Source organism: Puntigrus tetrazona, chromosome 25, assembly GCF_018831695.1.
Source record: "Puntigrus tetrazona isolate hp1 chromosome 25, ASM1883169v1, whole genome shotgun sequence".
NCBI lineage: Eukaryota > Metazoa > Chordata > Actinopteri > Cypriniformes > Cyprinidae > Puntigrus > Puntigrus tetrazona.
The window spans coordinates 10772810-10790280 of NC_056723.1; the positions used below are offsets into that span (position 1 = coordinate 10772810).

Genomic DNA, 17471 nt, shown 5'->3' on the forward strand with positions numbered 1-17471 from the left:
TGTCAAAACATTTCATTTTGAGATTCAGTAATTAGACATGAGACAATCCACTCAGTGCACAGTTCAATTAACATTGATACAGATTGCGAACACATTGTTTATTCAAATCGGTATGAATTCCCACTAAAACATGATTCTGAACGGATTCCAGATATTTAAATGTTTTTTTTTTCCCTAGCCGAAACAGTGAAACACACAAAGAACACACAAGACAGAAAGCAACCGTCTCACAGTTTTAAGTTACATTTTATAGAAGCACATACAGTGTGAACAATTGATGAGTTTCCATTCCAAATACAAAATCATGTAGGAGCGAATTTTAAAATAGTATAGAAACCAACATAAACGTAATGAAGTTAAAAACTAAATTTGTCATTGACATTTGAACCAAAAACATGTTAAATGATCTAATTCTCAGGCTGATGCCTTTGAAGCTCCACACTGGCTACTCACTTTTTGCGAGAAGCCAAACAGCTGAGTAACACACCTAAAATCAATAGCTATTATTTTCTAGCCGCTGTTATGTGTGAGTTTGTGTCTGCGTAATGTTGAAAGTAAGACTTTCTTTTGATCTCCTTTCTTCACAATGGAATTCTACTCATACAGTTCACTTATCTGTATATACAGTATGTACAGGCTAGAATATAACAAAAATATACAACTCTATAAAACATTAAGTGCTTACGTTAGCTGGCAGGACTAACCCTGTCCTGCGAACTCTGCTTAAAGCTACAGACATTTCTTTAATATAATACATTTTGTATAAAAAATTGCACAGTTGAATTGTACACCAAACATGTTTTACTAGTCACTTTGAACCCCTCAAAAAAGTCAGTGGTGGATTTGAGCCATTGATAATAAAGATTATTAAAATGCTTGAAATAAAACAAACAAACAATGATGTTCAAACTGAACATCTCATGGAACCCAAAGCTTTCAGTCTGTTGTATTGCCTGATCCAAGATGGTCATTCAATCTTGCTCAAGTGATCCAAACGAGTAATACATTTGGACTGTATGATTCGCACTGTCAACAATTCAGCCAACTTCAATGGATCCCATGTAATTTGAAAACTAAATGTCCATATGTGAAATATTCAGAAATGGTCATACTCCAGTGACGTTTACAACCGGTGCCCAGTCTGGATAGGTGTCCAGGTTAAGCAGAGGTGTTGCCCATGTTGTAAGAGCTAATAGGACTGTAAGAACACCTATAACGTTTACACCCAGCCCTGCCTTCACCTATTGTGAAAAGGTAAACCATGCAAAGCTCAATATAAGATTTGTCATTGACATTTTATGAAATATGCATGTGAAATAACTTTCAAAGGAACAAAATCGTAGGGACTCACCATGTCCATACTAGTCAGATGACCATATGTGAAGACAATGGCGTTAGGGGGATTAGAAACTGGAAGCAGGAATGAAAAGGACACGCATAGGGCCGTGGGAATCAGCATGTACAGAGGGTTAACTCCAATCGCCTCAGCCTAAGAAAGATCATTTGTGATGAGAAAAGCCCCAAAAAGTAATATAATATGACGTAATATTATACATATATGTGATTCTGGACCATAAAACCCGTCATAAAGGTCAATTTCTTCAAATTGAGATTTATCAGATTCATCTGAAAGCTGAATAAATATGTTTTTCACTGATGTATGGTTTGTTAGAATAGGACAATATCTGAAAATCAAAAATTAAGTTTACTGTATATTTACAGTAGGATATTTACAAATTATCTTCATGGAACATGATTTTTACTTAGTATTTAAACAATGTTCGACATATATTGTTTGACCCATACAATGCATTGTTATCACTACAAATATATCTCTGCTACTTAAGACTGGTTTTGTGCTCCAGGGTCACATATTGAAATTACACATACCAGGGGGGCCAGTATGGGCAAAAAGATTGTCATCGTGGCAGCATTGCTGGCCACCTCTGTGATGGAAGTGACAATAAGGCTGGCGATGGTGACAGTGGCTAAAGGAGGAAGACTTCCCAAGGGAGTCAGCAATTCAGCAACCCAAGTCGACAAACCAGAAATCTGTTGGGTGAAAAATAAAGAAAAAAACGTCAGAAAGACAGAAGGTAAGATATTCATAAACCCAAACGAACCCACTTTCAGAAAATGTACAAACATCTCTTTGTCTGCTTGTCAACAGAGACCGGAGTCGTAATTTAGCTGTTTGTCAAGATTTGGCGCCCAAACAGCCTGATGTTGCATATGGAGAGCACAGCACAGTAGTCACCCTCCCTGCTTTGAAGATTTTAAAGACTGGACTTGCCATGACATTTGGGTGTCTGGATCAAAACAGGGCTGGAGCCTTGATGATAAGACCCCACCCCAGCCTACCTACACCAGAAGAATATTAAGAAGTAGACGCTCTTGTTTCCAGCCTTTTGCGACTGACATGAGGAAGGAGCCGTTTGTTATGCTGAAATGATGTGCTTCAGTGCCAGTCTTATAATGGAGGCATGTAATTAGCTTGAATGGAACGTCAAAGCAGACAGAGAGTGACACAGTGGAATTGTTGTTCTCTGCGCAACGTTAATGGGCTGCATGCTGTTATGAGGCTTTGATGTGATCCGTCTTTTCATTTATTTCTTTTAAAAGGAAATTAATGTTTAAGATTATGAGTAAAGGGTGCAATTGAGCTGTCCATGCCTGTCCAAAGCCACTAGTGAATTAGACTGGCCTGTTTAATTGAATCCAGGCATGTAAAACGGACCATGAATTGATTCATCTATTAATGCTGCCTTGTACTTTTTTATTCATTTCTGTCTTTCCTGTTCTCACAGATGAAGTCGGGTGTCCATTAAAACATGATCCTACCTTTGTGCCTTCAGCCAAAGCGAAACCACCACCCACGAGCAGACTGATCTCCCATGGCATACAGGCCTGGAAGTCCTTCCACGTTATCAAGGCCTCTGTTGCAGGGATCGACAATGTTAATCAGCAACCGATAGTGAGCCTCTAATCATTTGGAAGGGTATCAAGTGTGCACAAAGGAAATGAGTAAGCCGTACCGTAGCGCTCTGTATTGGGTTTGTGCGCAGGGATGATGAAGAAAGTGAAACCCAGCAACAGCGCTACAGTGGCATCAGTAGCGTATCCTGGGTAACTGAAGAAATAACAAAATACAAAGGATAAATAAGAACTCTAAAGGCAATTACTGAATAGAATGAAGTGCTGTAGTATATCTACATCAAAAGAAGTTGATAAATGTGAATACGCTTACTCAGGAAACAGTGACGACCAGCCAGGCATGAAACCTGGGTTTCTTGTAAACCACAAAACTGCCATCAGAATGAAGACGATCATGGTGATAATCTCCTGCCAGCTGGATCAGAAGAGAAAAAGTGTTACAAATTTCATGCATCTGAACATTGGAATACACTAAACAAAATTTGCCCCAACTAGTTGCGAGACATTTGCGATTGGGCTCCAATTTTTAGCTTTAGACTCCAGTCAGAGGATATAAAACAAAACTTTCAAAGCTGGCATGACTCAGGTAGAAAAACAAGTACACTTCCATAACGTAATTAAAGTGCTCTATTTTCATGCACTAATTTTTATTTAATATACTAAAAATTATTCTTTAGTACGTCTTAAGACAAAGTGTACTGCCATTTTGAGACACCATGAATATGAACTAAAATGCACTTTTAACATATTAGCTTTGTTTTTAAAAATTCATTTAATTACCACTTGTAGCACACTTGCTACAAACTAAATACACTTTAAAAAAAAACAAGGATAGTAGGTTAAAAGTGCACTTTAGTTCATATTCATGGTGTCTCAAAATAGCACAGTTGAGTCCACTTAGAAAAATTGTGCACGTAAATACTTGTTTTTTACCTGGCTGATTTTAAAATGGCATTCCTTCTCCGATGACATTACTTTGCTGCGAGCGAGAAATGGCAGGGAGGTGTGCTAAAATAAAACCATGACCCCTATCTAATATATTTCATTTCTGTTGGAAACTCGTTACAATACTGAAGTAAAATTCTTCTGGTTTACAAAACACCTACACCAAAATCATGCTATTGGTTGAGCAATGGATTCAGATCAACAGGGAAAATAAGTACAATTCACATTTTCTAGAGCTTCAAGATCTTTTAAATTAAAAGTAGAGTTCCAACCTTATGGGCCCTAGTGAGTTGTACTGATCCTGGAGCACTTTTGCAGTTTGTTTTTCCTTTTCAGATCGCTGTTTGGAGCACAGACTGGCACGAAAGCTAAGGATAGATGAAAAAGAAGATGTGCTTTTATTGTTCCGTTCATTCACTGTCATGTCAATGGACACATGTAGTTAATTTTGATGAACAAGTGAACTGACTGAAACATCTGCATATGACAAAAATACATTTAAACTACGCATGAGAACAATCACATCTCTTGTCATAACGCCATGCGTCCATGTTCTGTGAGTGATTCTTCATCAGGGAAAGAAGAGAATTTTGACAGGCGAGATGAAGAAGGCTGCTCGATAAAACAGGATTATACGAGAGCGATGAGAACGGGAAGCTGTGAGTGAGTGAGACAAAGCAGGATGAAGAAGATTGAGGACATGTAGAGGAAGCTGAAGTGGTGAGGTGGGGAAAATGCAAATGGAAGCGTGATTTGAAATGATGAATTTAAATGAAAGCCAAAGACGAAGAGTAAAAATGAGGAAGAGAGAGGGGTCAGGGAACAGCTAAATGAATGGAAGACATCACGATCACTCACTTGGATCCGAGGTACATCCAGTGCAGGAATATCCAAGACAAAATCAGCATAATTATGCAGATGGGAAGACAAAGCACGAACCAGTTCCCAAAATTAATGACTGTGCAATCTGGGTAGTACCTGAGGAAATGTAACAAAAAGCACAGTTTAGATGGATAGACTGACTGAACCATATAGAAATGATGAGATTTAATGAGTTCCACGCTTCAGTGCTTCAGTTCGAAGCCAAGTCGTAAACTCACTGATAGATGTATTCAGCAAAGATGAGGTTTGTGGATGTTCCTGATAATGTTGTCAGCCCCCCAATGGATGAAGAGTAGGCAATGCAAAGTGACAAGCCTTTGCACATCATGTGATCTTCACGGGTCCTGTACTTCCCATTATATGGTGGAGGCGCCTAGCAAATATTTGATAAATCCAATTTTACCAAAAAGACAAGGAGAAGCATTTTGTGCAGTTTAATGTCAGATTGTGTAAGTATTACTGACCTTAACAGTTTCTGTTTCCTCTGGAGCTGTCTGAACTGGCTCTGTAATCCCTGCTTCGATGCTGTAAGCGTACACAAAATATCATTCAGTCTTAAAAATCAATTGTTTTCAATCAGTTACCTTTTTGGTTATTTAATATATGTTCACCTTTTTATCTTCTCAGACTGGTCATGCTGGGCCTCGATATCTGAACACAGATGTTTAATAATTAAATGCTGCACAGCTCTAAAAGGTTGAAGGTTAAAATGATTATTTATTGCTCATGTCAAATGAAAGCTGCCTGGTTACCTTCTAGCTGAAGAGCAGGGTTGGAGATGCCATTTAACGCCCCCTTGTGGTCCTTGCTGGCTTCTTCACTCGCATTCAAAACCTGCTGGATCACCGCTTCCACAATTGGCATTACCATCGCCACAGTTGAGGTGTTGCTCAGCCACATGGAGAGGAAAGCACAGCCAACCATGAACCCGAGCATCAACCTGTGAGACACATTTCACAGTAAACAAGCAGATTTAATTCGGTCCAACCTACTTTGATTCATCACAACCGTCTGAAATCTTAATGAGATAAAACCAGTCTTACATGCCAGGATTGACTCCAAGACCAGTCACCAATCTGAGAGCAATTCTCCGATGAAGACCCCATTTCTCAATGGATGTTGCTAAACAGATGACACCAAGAAGCAACAGGTGGAAGTCTTTGAAATATACAGATGCAACCTGAAGAAAGAGTGTCGGTCAGTAGCTATCCATTTTAGAAGTCCAGAAATACTGCAGTCAGTTTCCATACACTCTTAGAAAGGTACATAAGCTGTCACTGGTACACATGTTTGTACCTAAAAGGGTCCATTTTGGTGCCGTAAAGGTACATATTAGTGTTTTAAAGAGAACATATTTGAAGCTAACAGGTACAAAAGTGTACCTTTTGAAAAGGTACTGCCCCAGTGACAGCTTTTGTACCTTCATTTCTGAGAGTGTAGCATTGATTTCCATGGGTAAAATGACCAGTTAAGTGTACCTGTGAAGACTTCATGATCCCGAAAAGAGGGAAAAGCAGTGCGGGGAGAAGTGCTGTCACAGACAGAGGCAAGACCTCCGTCATCCAGTATACAGCCATTAATATTAGGATATACGCACATTCTGCTTCCTAGTGGAAATGATAGCAGGGTTGTTATCCCGAAGCACAAAAAGGATTGAAAAAACTGAAAATCAAGACGGAATGTCTTTGTCTTGGCCAAAAATGTGTCAATCGATTGTTTTTTATTTATTTTTTTACAAAACAGTAAGAGCTAAAGACAAAATAATTGTTAAAGACACCTCAAAGGCAATACATATGTGTCAACGTATTTAAGAAAATACTCTGCACAATTGTTTTAGATACTCAAAGTAAAGACTTCATTACTCTTACGGCATTAAATTAGTTTAACTCTCAACGAAAATGAATTTGCACATTATTTTCATTCACATCTCCGTATGTCTAACCTGTTTTCTGATGACCAGTGGCAGCGGTAGCAAAGCCAGTGGTGTGATGATGATGATTAGGGGTTTCAAGGAGCTCCAAGTACATCTAAGCCGCCTCATCCTGTGGCTGAAATGAAGTCAACTCTGGGACTTTGTCTTAAGATAGCCTTTAAATAATGTGCCGCTGATTAATCTTTGCCCTGGTGCCATCCGCATCCACTGTTACTGGTCCATTCCAGGCATGTCATAAAGCCTTATGGCCATGGAGATTAAGCTTTAAGATTAGACTCCCACCAGTCATACCTCATGCAAGTCTCTTCTAACCTATTTTTTTTTTTACATTTTATGATCAAAGTTAACAACAAATTTGCATATGAGGTTATAAAATCAAGAGCACTATAAACAAACTCACTGACACGAGACATTGCCACAGACAACGACCTGGAATTCTCACCTTTTTCTCCTAACAGCTAACGTCATACCAGTTTCCCTTATTGGGCCCTAATCTGGCACCGCGCAGGGGTCTGTTAAACAACAACCTGGGAGACTTCTTAAACACAAACTCTCAGAAATCACACAGCAGGCGATAATCCGTACTGAAGCTTGTTTCCAAAGAATTAGATCTGAGAGAAATATTTATGGAAATATAAAAGGAAAAAAAGGGGAAAAATCATTGTAATTAAATATATATATATCTCACAATTTTAATATTGTATATGTAACTTTATATCTTTATATGTGACTTTGTATAACTTTTATATCTTTATATGTGACTTTTTTAATATGTGACTTTATATCTTTCACATGGCATCTTTCACATTCACATGGCATTTAATTCTAAACAATTGTGATTTCATTTTTTTATGACTTTTTTTAGTAATTATGAATTTATAACTTCTAATTATATCTTTTAACTCTTGTAATCACAGCTTCACATCTCAGGATTTTTCTTAAAAAAAAAAATCATAATTGTGACTTTTAACAGTTAAATTATATTTTCAAGTTTATTTCTTGTAATTTGTACTTTACATTTTAAAAATATGGCTTTATCCCATAACTGCAACTTTATTTTTTCTTACAGTTGTATTTTTTTACACCATTTATTATGTATCTAGTGGCTTTTTTTTTTTTTCCTGAGAGACAAAAAGCTTCCAAAACTTTGTCAATTATAAAAATGTGGCAATGGAAAAATGTGTGAATCTGATGGGAAAAAAGTCACAAAAAGCTGGCCTATGACCGGCTGTAATGTCAAATCTGTCTGAAGGCGTTGAGGTTAGCTGATGCTGTTGAAGTTATGTCTTCACAAGCTTCCTTTACGATTGTCATTTCACAGGATTAGCAAGGATTTAAAATGCAGAATGGTGTTTCCTCGAAACATCATTGGATAACTTGCCTGCGCTATTATACATTAATCGCAATCCTCAAGCTTTCTCAGGGAACAAACTGAACAGCTATCAGAGATTACATAAAACTCCACAAATTAGTTATCAATATGAGCATTATAAAGATCAAAGCTTTTTCCAGTGTCCAAAGATTACAAAAGATTGTGCAATACAAGGGGGAGGGGTAATGGAGAAAATCTTGACTTACCTTTGACTTACTTTATTCATACACAAACCATTAAATCAAACAATAACCTTAAAAAAATGCTGCTCTCAGGGCCCACCGAGTTTTCCATAATGCCTTCATTTCAGCAAACAGAAGTGTTTTCTTTGTTACCGATTTAAAGGATTACAGTAGGAGCCATTACAGTTTTTAAAGGCCCAGGAACCCACAAAACTTTTTCTTATTTAATTCTTATAAAAATGCTGAAGTTCCTCTTATATTCCCATCTACCCACACCTTTTTTAAACATGCATTTCTGTTATCACGATTAGTCTGTTTTTTTAAATGTCATTAATGTTCATTACAGTATCACAGAATGACGATGATAGGTTCTGTGCCAAGGAACATAATGACAAGCCAAATCTCTAATAAAACCCATTGTATTAAGCACAGCTTATAAACTTATAAACATAATGGAGGAAGAGAAATAAAACTTAAACTTTTCATTACTTTATCAGCAGTCTCCAGTCATTCTTTCAGCCGTTAGTCCTGTGGTGCTGGTGGTCTCGTTCACATTTGTTCAAAAGGAAACACAGTAGGAGGTTCTTGACCTTTTCCTATAATTGCAGATCTTAGATTGCTCACCTCCTGATTAGTTCTAGGCTATATATCATTTGCAAAGGTCTAATTAAAACCTCTTGAACTTGTGCTTTTGAGGCTCCCAAAGTGTTCCCTGAAATAAATTTGTAATACATTCTTGCATAGAGCAATCATGGAGGGATAATCTACTTTTATGTCAGTCTAATCTCAATTTTTTTTTTAATGCAGCTTACTTTGTACTCAAGACTCATAACATGCTAATGCCGCATTTTTCACAGGATTGTAGTTACGCTGCTCTTTCTACCAATTAGTATTCTACAAAATACCAATGAAGTTGAAAATAAAATTAAAACTTCTTTCTCAATTACTGCCAAATGATTTAGTAATTAGCATTAATGAATGATGCTAATGAATGGGAAACAAAGCGGAGAGAAGCGAAAGATTTTAATGATCAGGCCAAATTGCACAGTGCAATGGAGTAGAAACAAACAAAAAAAAAACACGACTCCGCTACTCACAGTTTTAATTAACCTATATGGTATTCAAATTTGAAGAAGAACTCTTAATAAGGTTTTAGATCTCTATACTTTACTGAAAACAAATAGTGAAGCTGCAGATGTTCCCGAGCGCCCCGCATGATTGTTGGTAGCCTCTTGGTGATTCTACTTGGTCACACTGGTGATGGGTTTGGAGACCAGCAGGTTGCTGAGGGCAGCAGGTTGAATCTCAGCGTCGTGCAGACATTCGGCCATCGCAGGAATCTGGGAAAAGTACTTCTTGGCCAATGCGTGTTTCTGCTTGACGTTACGGATAACTACCACATCGTATGCCTGCAAGTGAAAACAGTGGACATTTGTAGGGCGGAACGAATGCCGTTGCTCTCAAGCGGTGGGAGAGACAAATGTGTTCTGTAAATGCATTACATGTAAACACCATCTCTAAAAATGAGATTTGCCAGGTGTCCAGAAGATATTCATGATTTTGAAGTTCTGCCAGATGTAATGCTTTATATTTATTGACTAAAGCCTGGTTGGTTATTACATTATTCTGCAAAAGCTTTTTATTCTGTAGATCTACTTGGTGCTTAGATTAGTGCAATATTGCTTGAATATTTATTATTACACAGCATCAGAGGTTAATCATTCGTTCTAGTCTGAAGGACATCATTCAAGAGCAAAAGTGGCTGCAGTACCTTGTCGATGTTCTCTAGTTTGTGATGAGCAGCCGCCTCGTCCTTTGTAAGTAGAATGCAGTTCCATGGGCTCCAGTTCAAATGCTTCTCCCAGCGCACAAGCAGTAAATCATGAAGGTCTTTCCAGCCGCTCAAAGCAGACTGAGCCCCCCACAGCACATCCACCAGGTACCGCAGGTCTTGCTCCTAATGAGGACAGGGAATGTCTTGAACACAGCATGAATTTGGTGTTCTGTTCCTTTTAAAGGTGGACAATTGTATTCCCACATTCTCCACCAAAAGAAATGAACAGCACATTTACATGAGATCTGCAGTCATTTCAGTATCTTAGAAAAACTTTTTTTTCTACAGTACATTAGGGTCGGTCCATCTTTGATGGTAGGGGCCATGTTACAATCACACAGACTATTTTAGGGATGCCTTTACTACTTTTCAACTGAGGTCTTGGAAGAACTTTAGCTTCAATAATTAATGACAAATTAAAGTAAAAATTCAAGTTTTTATTTTTGGGTGAACTGTCCCTTTAGAACATTTATCATTTGTTTATTCAGACTCATTTCAACAATGACAAGCGGAGGAAATAAAGCAGGTTTCGCAAAAACTGGCATGGCTCTTTCCATACGCTCGGTTATAAATGTTACCTGCAGCAGGTACGTGATTTTGGCTTCTGGGCTGCACTCGGCCTCGGATTCACGCAAGCACCTGAGAATGTTTTTGTAAAGACAGAAGTCTTCTCTTCGACGAGCCTCATTGTCTAAATCCATACAGCGGCGACAGAGGCCAACCGAAGATGCGTTTGTCTTCAGAGAAAAGTCAGTGGATGACTGATACTCATTACAGCCACGACACAAATAGATGTTCTTTTTTAGGTCAGCAGGATCCTGTGGCACCTGTGGAGAGCAGGGTAAATAAAGGAGTTGGTTTCAAAGAGTGAAATGACCAACCAAAACTTGCTTTATTGAATTGTCTTTAGAACTGGAAGCTGTTTACAGACCTAACAGCTAACATCACACTCACTTTGATGTAGTTTAGCTTAGTGTTGTAGTCAAAAACAGCTTTGATTCAAGTTCAAGTCAAGACTGAGCCCAAGACAATAAAGACACAGAGTAAAGGATGAACAACATCATGAATATACATGCACCGTACGGTCCAATATTAACAAATATGGTCTTGGACATAAGGACCAAGACTAAGGCCATGAAAATATTGTCTCAGACTTGACTCAAGAACCAAGACAATGAAAATATGGACTTGGATTCAGACTCGAGGACCAAGAACAGCACCATAAAAATATGCTCTTGGACTCATGGACAAGACCCTAAAAATTGTCTAGAACGTAACTCAAGGATCACAACACCATGAGAGTATGGTCTTGGACCCTAACTCAAGAACCAAAACCATGAATTTATAATTTTGGACTTAGACTCAAGGATCCAGACCACGAGCATTGACTTCAATTTGGACATGAAGACCAAGACCAATATATTGTTTCATGTCATTGACCTGAGAGCAACTCATATTTGTCCATACTTTCGATCTTTTGGATCATACCCGAAAGAGCTAGTTTCGACTGCAACACTGCTTTTGCCACATACCCGCAGAAACTTGGAAACCTGAGGGTTGAATGCAGGGGTTTTTATGTACTGGAGAAAGAGCGTGGCTATCCTCTTCCTCAACCCCTCCAGGTTGCTCTTTTTAATGCCCCTCATCAGCAGGTCCACCTCCCTGTCAATCAAGTCCACTATATCCTGTGTTAGCTTGCAATTATGCTCCTGTTCACAAGAACATTTGAAAAATGAGAAAATATAAGTTTCTAGAAAACTGTTTATACTTCAACCGTATTTTGGACTACAGATGAAACTGACCTTTACGGTGTGTTTGAGAGTGAGAAGCACATCCAGACGTTCGTCCTTTGTGAACTGAGGCTGGGTGATGCTACTGTACAGATCTCGCAGCTCTTTGGCTCTTATGGTGAACTGCGTGTCCATCTGCGTCACACTCCCATCAAATGCACGCCATTTCTTTGGTTCTGCACACTGTGAACAAGTCATACACAATAGTCTTTACAATTTATTAGATTTTTTATTTTAGTAGAAATATCTGCATTACAATAAATGATATAACATATAGAATGATATGATCACTCTATGAACTCATTTTGCACCTATGCAGTTCATTTATATATTCATACGTATACTAATATAAAATGTATTCAATTCATTAATAGATTTCAAGGACATTTTTGTTTTTGTATGCCTAATGTAAAGTCTGGGTCATGAGGCAAAAAACACTGCTATAGATGAGGTATAATAAAACACCTGTTCTGACTTTTGATCTAGCATATTATCAGTCTGGTTATCATGAGCAACTTGTCACAATGCCTTTTATTACACTGATATTTCTACCTGAGCAACATTAGGTTATGGACACAATGGTGAAAAGTTATGAATCACCAATGGTAAAAAATCTAAACCAAATTTATCTCTTGCCATACAATCATTTTAATCGTTTTAAATGTTTTAATTCAATCATCTCAATATAAAAACTAAAGTTTTTGCTCTAAAGCAACAGTGCACGCTCATGATGAGACAGCCGATTAGCAAAGATAGACACCTTGTTGAGGAAGGCTTGTATGGCCTTATCCTGGTTTCTCGTGCCTGCAGCCATTCTGTGGCGTTCTATGGAGGAGATGAACTGGGTCTCTTGCTCCAGTAGAGCGCACAGAGCTGCCTTTCTCTCCGCACCAGATAAGGTGACATTGATGTGTTCCACTTCCTCCATCCTCCATTCTGACACGCACAGATAAAGAATGAGAAACATCACACTAACTTTTACCCAAATCACTGCACACATTACAGCACATATATATCTACATCTCAGTGAACATATCATACCAACTACAATTTTAGTAATTTACAGTGAAGCAATTTAAAAGAAGGAAAGAAAGAAAAAATATGAACAACAAATTGAAAATTTTAAAATATTAATTTGTCACTGAATTTTACAGATAAATAACTCCTTTATGTTCAAGGCGAGATTTGTTCAATTTAAATACAGTAGAAAAACGAATATTGTGAATACAATATTACAATTGAACATACTTTTTCTGAAATATATTTTTAATTTATAATTTATAGATTATATAATATTATATATAATATATATTATAATTATAATTTATTCTTGAGATGTAAAGCTGAATTTTCAGCATCATTACCTCCAGTCTACAGTGCCACATGATCATTCAGAAATCATTTTCATATGCTGATTTGCTGCATTAGAATTTATTTTTATTGGTATCAATGTGTTGCTTAATAATTTTGTGAAAACACATTTTTTCAGAATTGTTATGAACAGAAAATTGGCCAAAAAAGCATATATTTGAAATGTATAATTTTTAATTCTTTAATTATTTTGTAAGTTTATAAATGTCTTTACCCTCTCTCCCCCTTTTTAAATCAATCTTATGTATTCTTGCTGCATAAAAGTATTACTTTATTTAAAAAATAAATAAAAACTAATCCCAAACTACAATGATAAACAACAGTATTATAAATATTTTACTTCAAAAAAAAAAAAAAAAAAAAAAAGAGGTCACTCTGTCAAGGGACTGAAATGAATCAGTCAATAATTTATTATATGCAGTTCATTTGCATGAACTGAATGATCCCATCTATTGACTAAAAAGCACGCTTACATACAATATGACAAAAAAGCAGTAGCTTTTAAATGCTATTATGAGAGCAGCTACGCTATTGACATCCTACTGAAAACTGTAGTTAAATCTCTTCTTGTTTTTTTTCATTCTAGGTTCAAATGCAGCTTAAAGTCAAATATGTGTCATTTACCGTTTATCAGTGGTTCAAGGATTTTCAGGACGACTTCTTAATAAAATCAAGTCATTATTTTTGAAATTCAATTGTGGTGCAGAAAATGTACTCGTCACTTTAAAGTCAGCAGCACTGCTACTTGTCGTCAGTTACTCCACAAACACTGACTCACTTTTTAAGGCATTATAAAGCAGATCAAAGTCTGCCTTTGACTCCGGATTCATCCTGCGGTAATATTCATCTCTGATCTGCTGCTCTTTTTCCTCTTTCTTCCTTCTCTTTTCATTTTCCAGCCATGTCAGATGCTGCTCTTTAGCCCGTCTCAAGCTGTCTGTGAAACACTTGGCTAGCCAGCGCCTGACATATGACTGTAGTGTAACGACCTGAGGAAAACATTCACACATACAAGCATTCGTCATGAACAGAGAAAGCACAGAATGAACACAGTTCCCTCTCAACCCTTCAAACACACGTACGGCTCTCAGTCTCTTGCTGTGATACTCTCCTGCAGTGATGTAAGTCCCAGGGGTGATGAGTTTGTCCTCCATGTTGGACACGTAACAGCCGATTTTGGTCATCTGAGTCGAGGCGTTCTTGGAGCACTGCTGATCCTGGTTCTTCAACACAACCGTCTGTTTAAAGGAAAAAGAAAAATTGAAGTATGCGCTGCAATTGGATTTGGAGCTAAGCCGGGCATTTATTTGATCAAACATAGAGCAAAATCAGTAATATTTTATTACGATGTCAAATAACAGTTTTTTCTATGTTAAAATGTTTAAAAATGTAAGCTGATTTATATTCAGTATAAATGTCAAATGATCCTTCAGAAATCATTCTAATATCCTGTTTTTGTACGCAAGAAACATTTATTATTTTTATTTTTATCAATGTTTAAAACAGTTGTGCTGATTAATATTTTTGTGGAAACTACACAAAACATTTTGATAAAGTTCAAAACAGCATTTAAACATCATCTTAAATATTCTTCAATCTTATAAATGTGTTTACTGTCACTTTTAAATAATATATTATACTGTCTCCTTTTCAAATAAAAGTATTAATTTATTCAAAATGTGTTTTATTGCTTCTGTTTATTAGTGAAAAACACATAGAATAATTGTAACCTGTCATTCATCTATAAATAAACAAATAAAACAAAACAATGTACTAAATAAATGTACTAAATGACTTGGAATACAAAAGAACGAAATATGTTTTTTTCTGTTGTACAGTAATTTTTTATCATTTGTTTCAAAATTACATAATTGTTTTTAATTAAACTTTCCTGACATTATAAAGTTAGCCATGTTTTATAAATAAATAAATAAATACACAAAAAATGCTAAATGTTTTAATGTACAATTTTTACAATAATATTCCAGTATAATGCATTTTATGCCATTGTTTTGATGAAAATGATATTTCCTTTTATTAAATGTAAAATAAAAATTGAGACAAAGAGATTAAAGTTCAGTCCATTTAAAATGTTTTATATGGTGTCATTCACTCAGGGGGGTTGCATAGTCCAAAACCGCAATTATCCAATAGTGTGTGTGTGTGTGTGTGTGTGTGTGTGTGTGTGTGTGTGTGTGCACGCACCTGTGCATCCCTGCTGAACATCTCAACACCCTTGTCAGGCCTCTTCTTAGGCCTCGTCTGCACAGCAGCGTGATGATACTCGGCCTTGGTCACTCTATGACGATATCCTCCCAGAAAGGCCTTCCCTCGAGTGGCTCTCTCGATCTCCACCACCACGTCCTGATACGAGCCTGTGTCTTCAAGCAAGAGATTTGTCAAAAAGACCCATCTTATCCTTGCGACGCTACTCAGCCGTAACCTCGTTTGTACCTGTCTGCACCCTGACAGTGATGACATCCGGCATGTTGTACTCCTGCTGTGGTTTGATTGGTCTCATGGGGTAATTCTCCGGGTCTAGTGAGCTCATCTCAAATTGGACCATCCCATGAGGCTGCACGCCAATGTCCATCAGCGTCTGGTCATCATCCACACTTTTTTCTACAAACAAATAACTAAAAACGATCAGCGAGAATTGGCAGCATTTTAGGTTAAATAACTGGGAATTGTTTTTTCCAAGTCATCCCAATGGCCGAAAAAGGTTTACCCGAATTCACTTCTACAGCATGCATGTAATTCTTTTAGTCTCAGAAATGTGAATCTTGTACAATTTTCTCCTGCGAAGGACAGTTTTGAGTATCTTTTGCGTCTTACCATCTAGAGTTATTCGTATGCTGTCTGATGGGACCCTCAGCTCCGAGCTGAAGTGTTTTTTCAGATCCAGGATTGTGAGGCCAATAGTGAAGGCCACTGTTATCATGTGCCTCTCCGGCATCAGCAGGATCTTAACTGGAGGAGCGAGAAACCCACATGCATCAGAAATATAAATATTCATATGAATATACAAAACAATAGATGGAAAACAGAACATGGTGGATATTCATTTACAGTTATTTTTTCTAAAACAATTAGATGGTACCATGGCATGTTAAAGGAAAAAACAGTAATATAGTGCTGATGATACCATCATAATTACTTAGAAAATTTTTAGTCCGGGCTTAGTTTAGTACAGTTTTATTTAATATATTATTATATTGAATTATATATTTATATTAGTTTATGCTTTTATTTTATTTGGAGTAGATAATGTTTTACACATAATACTCACATTTTTAACATTTTAATTAACAAGATGTACTTTATATTTTTAGTTAACCCTGTTTCAAGCCATGGGAATACTATAGTAGCCAGAAATATTATTTTTATTTAGGCGCATGACTAAAAACATGATAATAGAAAACATGGCCAGGCTAAGTTACCATGCCCAAAACAACCAGAGTAACACCACAGTATTTTTTGTCATTTTTATTACTGTGGTAAACTATGTTTCACCGGTTGCTGTGGAGCTTCCGACATCACTGGATGAAAGCGTCTGGTTGGATTCACTTCCTTGTTGGGTTAAAACGTCTTGGTCTTCATTTAATTCCGTGATATTTTCTTCTGGTAAAAGCACATCTGTGGCTGTACAGACGTCCACTTTGATTTGATCATCGTCTTCATGAAGTTCAGTCTCTTTCTGAATGACTCGTAACGAGCTTTGCTCCGCGGGGCAGCTGGCTCCGGGGCTCACAGTTTCCCTCTCCGGCTCCGACATTGCAAATTTCTCACACCTGAACGCTTAAAACATACAGCTCAATCATAACACGGTTACGTGTGATATTTTTGAAAGCGATCTGACGGCAAAACGTTCAAAATAAATGATCCTAGGTTTGCTCCGACTTGAAATTGTTTGACCGCTGCTATGGTAACCATGGAGAGCCTAGGGATGTCCGATTCGCGAATGAATCATTCTCCTGAGACGATTCGGTCGAACCGATTCGCAAAGCGTTTCTACTCGTCGCACTTAAATTTGCAAAGTTGGTTAATTACCCATACAAAACTGACCTTCTCAAATTCGTACTTAGTAGTAGTATATCCCTGTACCATGGTATTTTCTGGGTGCTTGACCGTGTTTCAAAGAATTATTGCGCCATACCATGGTACACTTTTGTTATTGCATATTAATAAAATTAACAATGACACTTGCATACAATCTAATCGGCCATGA

At 37.2% G+C, this 17471-nt stretch overlaps 2 protein-coding genes across 3 annotated transcripts; both read right to left on the bottom strand.

The window, feature by feature from the left end:
- Positions 1–220: 220 nt before the first annotated feature.
- Positions 221–6928, bottom strand: slc13a1 (solute carrier family 13 member 1). The gene is made up of 15 exons (XM_043228825.1): positions 6704–6928; positions 6240–6368; positions 5805–5941; positions 5514–5701; positions 5373–5412; positions 5226–5286; positions 4980–5134; positions 4738–4857; positions 4152–4247; positions 3248–3349; positions 3036–3130; positions 2842–2936; positions 1891–2052; positions 1352–1489; positions 221–1241 (listed from the first exon to the last, which is right to left on the bottom strand). Exons 1-15 carry the CDS (start codon positions 6800–6802, stop codon positions 1107–1109), a joined length of 1752 nt encoding a protein of 583 aa, XP_043084760.1. The 5' UTR covers positions 6803–6928; the 3' UTR covers positions 221–1106.
- A 2324-nt stretch (positions 6929–9252) lies between these two features.
- iqub (IQ motif and ubiquitin domain containing) lies at positions 9253–17231 on the bottom strand. 2 transcript variants are annotated; one of them, XM_043228824.1, is made up of 12 exons: positions 16757–17231; positions 16079–16213; positions 15698–15865; positions 15449–15618; positions 14326–14481; positions 14022–14232; positions 12633–12808; positions 11885–12055; positions 11615–11791; positions 10661–10909; positions 10020–10205; positions 9253–9657 (listed from the first exon to the last, which is right to left on the bottom strand). In XM_043228824.1, the coding sequence occupies exons 1-12, from the start codon at positions 17016–17018 to the stop codon at positions 9490–9492; spliced, it is 2229 nt and encodes a 742-aa protein (XP_043084759.1). In that variant the 5' UTR covers positions 17019–17231; the 3' UTR covers positions 9253–9489. The 2 variants fall into 2 exon arrangements, with proteins under 2 accessions (XP_043084759.1, XP_043084758.1); XM_043228823.1 differs by having other exon boundaries at positions 15449–15624.
- Positions 17232–17471: the final 240 nt, after the last annotated feature.